The 8695-nt window shown below is 39.7% G+C and overlaps 1 protein-coding gene across 2 annotated transcripts; it reads right to left on the minus strand.

Moving 5' to 3' along the window:
- Positions 1–618: 618 nt before the first annotated feature.
- Positions 619–8151, minus strand: LOC127440629 (TOX high mobility group box family member 4-like). Of its 2 annotated transcripts, XM_051697345.1 has the most exons (9): positions 7454–8151; positions 7255–7320; positions 6788–7093; positions 6370–6624; positions 5947–6297; positions 3260–3340; positions 2436–3179; positions 1765–1910; positions 619–1679 (listed from the first exon to the last, which is right to left on the minus strand). In XM_051697345.1, exons 1-9 carry the CDS (start codon positions 7556–7558, stop codon positions 1622–1624), a joined length of 2112 nt encoding a protein of 703 aa, XP_051553305.1. In that variant the 5' UTR covers positions 7559–8151; the 3' UTR covers positions 619–1621. The 2 variants fall into 2 exon arrangements, with proteins under 2 accessions (XP_051553305.1, XP_051553303.1); XM_051697343.1 differs by having other exon boundaries at positions 5947–6624.
- Positions 8152–8695: the final 544 nt, after the last annotated feature.

The following is an 8695-nucleotide window of genomic DNA, read 5'->3' on the forward strand; positions in this document are numbered from 1 at the left end:
TGTACTTTCAGTTTAACCTGAATCCCCTTTAAAAATCAATGTGAAATTGTATGTAAACCTATGTTAAAACAGTGTCTTCACAATGTTCCCTTATTGGCTTTGGTACTCGCATAATGAGTATTACTTTCAAAGCTCAGTTTCCAGAATCCTGTTTTTGAAGACCCCACCATTGTGCTCCCCAACCACTGAGGTCAAGTAAAGCTTGAAACGTATGAAAAGTAATTGTCAACTAGCCACTGCTATCATGCATAACTGTTTGCACTTCACTCTGTTTAATTTGTCTCTAACTTGTCCTTCACAGCGTAATAAAGGGCGATAAAATATCTGTCGCTGCTAAATACATTATAGCACACAATGTTAACAAATTTTGAGGCATTTTTTGTGCCATTTAAAATTAATATAATCTTGTACCAGAAACAATTACTATCTATCTAGCCTTGCAGTGCAAAATCTTTAACCACAGTCAGGGGCCCTGAAAAGATGTATCCACCCCATTATCAATCGCTATACATTACAAGGTGCCACTACTGACTGACTTTAGAAGTATTGATAGTGCATTCACTTGACTGACTGGGTTTCTTTAAAACGGATGTCAGCATACTAACTAATGAAACTTAATCCACTTTGGCTGCCCTTTATTTAGTACTTGAGTAATTTTATAACATCATTAAAAAACAACTCAGCAAAATATTTGTCTATCTCCCTATTCCCCCCCCCAACATGAGAGCACTTCAGCACAGTGATCTAAGACACTCTCAATATGACATGAGAAATTATATTTAACATACAAAATATAATAAAACAGTTTGAGGTTCACTATTTCTCTACATCTCAAATCTTTATCATAATCATCAAAATTACTGCATTTGAAAATGTTACAACACTCAAGATTTCTCTCTATTTAACACAAATTCCAGTAACATACATAATGACAAATAATCCACTGGACCAAAAACTGAGTGAAAAATACAAGGTTCAAAATAAAATACAAATACAATGGTCACTGCATGTCATACTCTGATCATTTCAATAGAGAAAACAAACACTGCAGTTAAAGTGTGAGGTTTGCAAAGTATGCCACCATACCTTTAACCAAAACAAGCCTTGGATTACTAATTCATATGGTATAACAAAAACAATTTCTGTCCATTTACAACAATAAGTGATGTTCTTTGATTTTTCACTGTTCATTAGCTTCTTGCTGTAGATATTCATTACAAAACACCTAATATTGACTCATAAATCCAGTAAAACTATGTTGTTAACAGGACACTTCAGCCAAAAATTCTGTCATCACTTATCACCTTCATGTTGTTCCAAACCCATATGTATTGCTTCCATGAAACGCAAAAGATGTTTGGCAGTATATCTCAGTCACCATTCACTTTCATCTTTTTTCTGTACAATGAATGTGAATGGTGACAGAGGCTAATATTTAGCTATTATCTTCTTTTGTGTTCCATGTATGAGAGTCAATCATTTAGCTTTGGAAAAACATGAGTAAGAAGTTGATGACAGTTTTTTGTGTGTGTGTGTGTGTGTGTGTGTGTGTGAGAACTATCCCTTTAACTAATAAAAGACACATCCAGGCATGTCAAGACAGAGAACCAGGAGGATTTCATTATTTGACAGTGGTTGAGTTCTGGCTCTTGATTGAACACCAGGCCATGAAAATATCCCTGTTAAAAGAGTAAGCATAGTAACGGTGGCAAGCATGGTAAAAGTATGTCCAAAAACAGCAAATTGTTGAAAAAAATAACACACCTGCAGTGTGTGGCCACACACTCATTGCTACAATATTCCTTATCCCAGTCTCGACTATCCACAGCCGGGTTTGTGCATCCTGCACGGACGCAGAGATTAGGAGCAGAAGACGAGACCGCAGGAGCAACACTTACCTCCATCTCCATCTATAAAAAAAAAAACAAAAAAAAAAAAAAACAGAGCGATAGCTGATTAATTTGGGTGTAAGATTAAATGTAGAAAGTCTCTAAAAAAAATATTTGCCATGTACACTCCTTGTGTTTATTCTTTTTTTATCTATTCCTGCACGGCTTTTAGTAACAGGTTCTATTTTCACACTGTGACTCCAATGTGGAAACACTCCTGTTGATGTTAAAGGAATAGTTAACCCAAAAATAAAAATGTGGTCAGGTTTTACTCAACTTCATGTTGTTCCAAACATGTATGACTTACTGTCTTCCGTGGAACACAAAACATGTTAGTCAGAATGTTAGCTTCAGTCACTATTCTCTTTCAATGCATATTTTTTCCATACAGTCAAAGTGAATGGTAACTGAAGCTAACATTCTGCTTAACATATCCACAGAAGAAAGTAATTTGATACGACTTCAGAACATCATGAGGCTGAGTAAATGATGATGGAATTTTCATTTTTGGATGATTTATCCCTTTAATTCTGAAAAACAAAATACCTCTTCTGAGGCAAGTTCCTCCATCACAGCCTCATTCTCGTCTGTCACAAATTGCTCACTGGGTTTTTCCACCTGCACCTCAACAGGAGTGGGATGCCCCGAGGCAGAGATGGTGGACGATGAGATAACAGAGTTGGCACTTGTTGCTGTAGTAACAATAATTGGTGTGGACAAGTCAGAGTGTAAAGAAGCGGGCACAATCTTTATCTGGAGAGGCGGAGGCGGCATAGCGGTGCCAGCCACGGAACTTCCTGCCCCTCCACGGGGCTTGGCCTGAAGAGGGGGCGGGGCTTGAGTTTGTACCATCTGCTGCAGACGTGGGGGGGGAGGGGTGCCCTGCATCTGCAGCAGTGGTGGAGGCTGCCGTCCAGCAGACGTTGCAGCACCAGCAGACGGCTGCACAGCTCGAATTCCAGCAGGGATCACTGTCACCATGGAAGTAGGGATCTGATGGAGCTGAGCACCTCCCTGTAGCATCTGTTTGGAGATGATGATTTTCGTGACAGTGGTAGCTGGGCTGGGGTTAGGGGTTGGGGGTTGGCCAATGGCCACGGGTAAAGACCCTGTGCGTGAACGAGTGGTGACTTGAGGCAGGTCGAGGATAATATTGGACGTGCAGATGTTGGTAATGGTGTTCTGATCAGGGTTGGGGGCAAGCCGTGCAGGGCGGACAGGGGCAGCAGGAGCAGGACTGGGGGCAGATGGAGGAGTGGAAGGAGCTGTATCCTCCACCTCAGGAGAAAGCTGGATGAGAAAAAGTAAGAGATAAGAGAGCAAATAAAACAAAAGCAAAAAAGAGGACGAGCTTGAATTAATTCACATACTTTTGAGAGCTGATTTGCTCTGTAGGTTGCCAAAGCTTTCAGATACTCTTTCTTAGCTGCCTCTGTTTTCCTCTTGTAAACCTGCAAAAGTTAAAACACAACCATAAAAAACCTCCATACTGTACATTTTGCACATACGTGAATAATGTTGCATTTCTAAAATAAAATTAGAGCTGTCAACTGATTAAAAATAATCAAATAAATTACATATGCTGATTTACCAAATTAATTGCAAATAATCACAAATATCAATATTTGCTAAACAAAAACAAAAAAAAGACCAAAAATAGATAATTCAAACACTATTTTGGCATACTTAGCATGAGTTTCTTGAAGGAATAAGACTTATTATAGTATTTACATAATGGGTCAAGGGGCATGATTAAATGTGTGATTAAATTTGTTTTAATCCTGTAACGTGTGGTTATTATAATTAAAAGGATAGTTTACCCAAACATTATAACTCTCTTATTTCATCACCCTTATGCCGTCTCATACTCGTATGACTTTCTTTCATCTGTTGAAGGATACATGTGTGTTTCTCCATACAATAAAAGTCAGTGTGATCCAAAACTGTCACACTCCAAAAAAGGCCAGAAAGGCATCATAAAGGTAATCCATACGACTCGAGTGGTTTAATCCATATCTTCTGAAATGACACGACCAGTTTTGGGTGAGAAACCAACCAAAATGTAACTCCTTTCTCCACTTTAAATCTTAACATCTGCAGTATCATTGGCGTATTCATGATTCAATTACCCTTCCTTGCACTTGAAGCCTGCACAGAGCACACGTCAAGTGTGAGGAAGTGTTAATTGATCGTATTGCTTCAGAAGACATGGAATAAACCACTCGAGTGGTTAAAAATTACTTTTATGATGCCTTTATGTCCTTTTTGGATCTTGAAAGTTTTGGATCCCAATGACTGATTTTAGATCTCCATTGTATGTTGTAAAACACACCATGTATCCATAAAAAAATATTTTCTTCAGAATCAGCTTTATTGCCAAGTATGCTTACACAAGGAATTTGTCTTGGTGACAGGAGCTTCCAGTGCACAACAATACAAAACAGCAACAAGACAGATAATAATAAAAAATAATAAAAAAATTAATAAAAAACAAAAAAAAAAAATTGAACAGAAAATAAAGTATATATATAATACACACAAAAAAAAAAAATAATAAATATATATGTGTGTGTGTGTATGTATATATATATATGAATTTAATATGAAATTAAGTGACATCCCATTCTTAATCCATAGGGTTTATTATGACGTCGACCCACCCTTTGCAGCTATAACAGCTTCAACTCTTCTGGGAAGGCTTTCTACAAGGTTTAGGAGTGTGTTTATGGGAATTTTTGACCATTCTTCCAGAAGCGCATTTGTGAGGTCAGACACTGATGTTGGACGAGAAGGCCTGGCTCGCAGTCTTCGCTCTAATTCATCCCAAAGGTGCTCTATCGGGTTGAGGTCAGCACTCTGTGCAGGCCAGTCAAGTTCTTCCACACCAAACTCGCTCATCCATGTCTTTATGGACCTTGCTTTGTGCACTGGTGCGCAGTCATGTTGGAACAGGAAGGGGCCATCCCCAAACTGTTCCCACAAAGTTGGGAGCATGGAATTGTCCAAAATCTCTTGGTATGCTGAAGCATTCAGAGTTCCTTTCACTGGAACTAAGGGGGCCAAGCCCAGCTCCTGAATAACAACCCCACACCACCAAACTTCACAGTTGGCACAATGCAGTCAGACAAGTACCGTTCTCCTGGCAACCGCCAAACCCAGACTCATCCATCAGATTGCCAGATGGAGAAGCGTGATTCGTCACTCCAGAGAACGCGTCTCCACTGCTCTAGTGTCCAGTGGCGGCGTGCTTTACACCACTGCATCCGACGCTTTGCATTGCACTTGGTGATGTATGGCTTGGATGCAGCTGCTCGGCCATGGAAAGCCATTCCATGAAGCTCTCTACGCACTGTTCTTGAGCTAATCTGAAGGCCACATGAACTTTGGAGGTCTGTAGCGATTGACTCTGCAGAAAGTTGGCGACCTCTGCGCATTATGCGCCTCAGCATCCGCTGACCCCGCTCTGTCATTTTACGTGGCCTACCACTTCGTGGCTGAGTTGCTGTCATTCCCAATCGTTCCACTTTGTTATAATACCACTGACAGTTGACTGTGGAATATTTAGTAGCGAGGATTTCATGACTGGACTGGTTGCACAGGTGGCATCCTATCACAGTACCACGCTGGAATTCACTGAGCTCCTGAGAGCGGCCCATTCTTTCACAAATGTTTGTAGAAGCAGTCTGCATGCCTAGGTGCTTCATTTTATACACCTGTGGCCATGGAAGTGATTGGAACACCTGAATTCAATTATTTGGATGGGTGAGCGAATACTTTTGGCAATATAGTGTGTGATATATATATATATATATATACACACACACACACATATATATATACACATACATACACACACACACACACACATATTCTTGTGTTCAGCAGAACAAAAGTCATACGAGTTTGAGATGGCATAAGGGTGCTTAAATGATTTTTTTCTGTAAACTAACCCTTTTATTGTAATGAATTAACATGTTAAATCTTTTAAAGAATTAAAATATAATTTTTATATTTATATGTGTATCTTTATGTTCATGTCTTTGAAGAACTATAACACCTGTTTTTGCTCATCCCCAAGGCTGTCCCACATGGAGGCCACAATCTTCGAAACCTCTCCAAACGTGGCATTGGGGTTCTGGCCTTTAATGGCTGCCTGGGTATCTCTGAAGAACAGAGCATAGGCTGACACTGGTTTCTGTGGTTCATTGGGATCTTTTTTCTTCTTCCCTTTCTTGGCTCCAATCGCCACCCCAGTGTCTGCTGTTGTACCCGCCACCATGGCTGGCTTAGCACCCACCCTCCTCACCACAGCTGGAGAAGCGGAGGAGAGCTGGGCGGATCCCGTCAAATTAGGGAGGTGCGATATGATCGCAGGAGAGGCTGAGAAAGAGTCTACCAGCATAGTTTTCTGAAACATAAATGAGGAGAGGTTACAAGATTCATGATTAAACAAGCTCTTAATAACAGAGATGAGACTCACTTGTCTGAAGTCTTCCATGTCTTCATCTTGCAATGAACCAGCAGGGGATGGTGTGGCTGACAGAGGTTGGTCAGGTGACTTTGACACACTGGCTCCACCACCGAGGCTGAGCCCTAATTGAGCACTTAGATCTGAATGGTCTATGGTGGTGAGCTGGTTGTGTCCTAAGAGACTGTGGTTCATGTCATTTATTGGAACATCAATAGTCATGGAAGTGGAACTATTGAAATGTGAGCCAACAGAATGGCCGAGATCCTACAAAAAAAAGAAAACAAGACAGAAAGCACATTATCTGGTTTGCCAATTTTACTCTAAACACAATCACTTTACAGCAACTTAAACATCCATTCTTGCAAGTCTGAAATGCATCCATTAACAATTAATATAATTGCTCAGACTGAAAAAAAATTACACTTACCACACCCAGAGTTGAGCTCAACAGCGTACTTCCCCCCACTTGGTTAATCACACCCAAACTCAGGTGCTCTATGCCCTGTGATGATGGATTCATAAAAGTAGAGGCAAAAGAGGGATCGTTTCCACCCACCACAACATTACTGGCTAGACTATTTCCAACTCCAGGCCCCCTTGAGCTCCCAGCCTGTTCGGCCAGCTCTCCAAAATGGGCCTCAACATCTTCTATGGTGAGGGCTGAATCTGAATCCAAAGAGATGGGTGGGATTTCAAACTCTTCATCGCCCAGACTAGGTGTGTGGAACGTTTGCTAAAGAGAGAGAGAGAGAGAGAGAGAGAGAGAGAGAAAAGAGTAATTCAGGACAAAATCAGTTCGTCACTGCATTAATATCTAATCATTATAGTAAGATTTTGCAAGTTCAACTCAATCTAGATGCTATTTTTAAAGTACCGAACCAAAAGTAGCACTACCTCAGATGAAAGAAAATGATGACCAGACCCACTGATGGTCAGGTATGAATCATTGCCACCTGCAAACTGATAAACAGAGGTTTATAAAGTATAATGATAATCGAAAACTTTCATAAACATTGATTAAAGGTACAGTAATACGCATTACATTGTTACATTAAACGCAAGATATTTTACTTCTCAAAGAAATCAATTGTACCTTGTTCACAGATTCATATGCATTGTAAGACGAGCTGTCCGTGAACTCGGATTCAACATGTTGGCCAGTCCCGTCAGAGAGATCCGAGTAAAAATTTAGATCCATGAGGATAATAAGGCTAAATATATCAGAAGACCGACAGGCCAATGGGCGATTAAAAAAAAAAAAAAAAAACCTAAATCAAGTAACTTTTTTTTTTTAAGAAAAAAAAAGGGGGGGAAATAAATGGCATTCACCTAATAAAAAGAACCAAGTAAAACAACTTGTTCTCGGTAACGTCCAGCATGTATCCAGTGATTATGCTTTCCCCAAAACTGCCAATAAAATTCATTAGCCGAATCCACAGGCAGCCCAAGTATCATCAGATTTGCCTACAATTTATTTTAAAGACATTTATTATGTGTAGTAAATGTAGGGTTACTAATTCAGCTAGCTAGCAGCAGCTAACGTGAACTGGCTAAATGGCGCTAGTTCACCAATGTGTTGGGAGTTAAACCCAACATGGCCAACAAAGCTAATCATAACCTTCGTAGAGGTAGAGTTCTGGTATTCGCTATTAATAATATCCAACTTCTGATTAAATAAGGCCAAAACTGTGTATCCTTAATTCATTTTCAAAATCGAAGAACAGAGTTTGCCTTGTTGCACTAGCAATGACATTTGCAGCCAGATTCAAAATGGACCGATTTGATCGGTAATCTGCTAGTTTAGTCTGTGTGCACTAACTCACAAGTCCATTTAATCGCACTCCGATCGTACTCCTTTCACACCAGAGCCCTTCTACCATGATGAACCTACAAGGTTAGCAACTAAATATATGGGCGATTTACTAGCGATGAGACAAGTGGCCGTTTTATATGAATATCTATGACTATGGAGAAGATGCTTCAGTGTGCTGAATAAACTGCTTTTGTGAGGAAACAGCTCATCACTTAATTAATTGACCGCATGTCCGCTAATCTTCAACATGATTTACACTAAATAATCCTTTTGGAATTAACTATGTGTAAAGTTTACAATGATAAAAAAAAAATAATAATAATAATAAAAAAATGCCGTTTTATGAGAGGAGAAACTGACACTTTTGCAACAGGTCGGAGTCAGTTTACGGCTCTACCTATTCATTTGTATGGTATCCGCAAACTGTGACTTACTGTCGTAACACTTACCGTTTGATAACGTTAAAGGTTTTTTGTGTATACCCGTTTACAAAGAGTACTGAAGGTTGAATAAAATATTATT

The sequence above is a fragment of the Myxocyprinus asiaticus genome, chromosome 5, assembly GCF_019703515.2.
Source record: "Myxocyprinus asiaticus isolate MX2 ecotype Aquarium Trade chromosome 5, UBuf_Myxa_2, whole genome shotgun sequence".
Lineage (NCBI taxonomy): Eukaryota > Metazoa > Chordata > Actinopteri > Cypriniformes > Catostomidae > Myxocyprinus > Myxocyprinus asiaticus.

Excerpts from the sequence above, each read along its gene's own strand:
- LOC127440629 (XM_051697343.1), bottom strand. The coding sequence starts at position 7,558 with ATGGATCTAAATTTTTACTCGGATCTCTCTGACGGGACTGGCCAACAT. Across the intron at positions 7,094-7,254 it reads ATCATTTTCTTTCATCTGAG|CAAACGTTCCACACACCTAG; the intron begins GTAGTGCTACTT and ends CTCTCTCTTTAG. Across the intron at positions 3,180-3,259 it reads GAGCAAATCAGCTCTCAAAA|CTTTCTCCTGAGGTGGAGGA; the intron begins GTATGTGAATTA and ends TTTCTCATCCAG.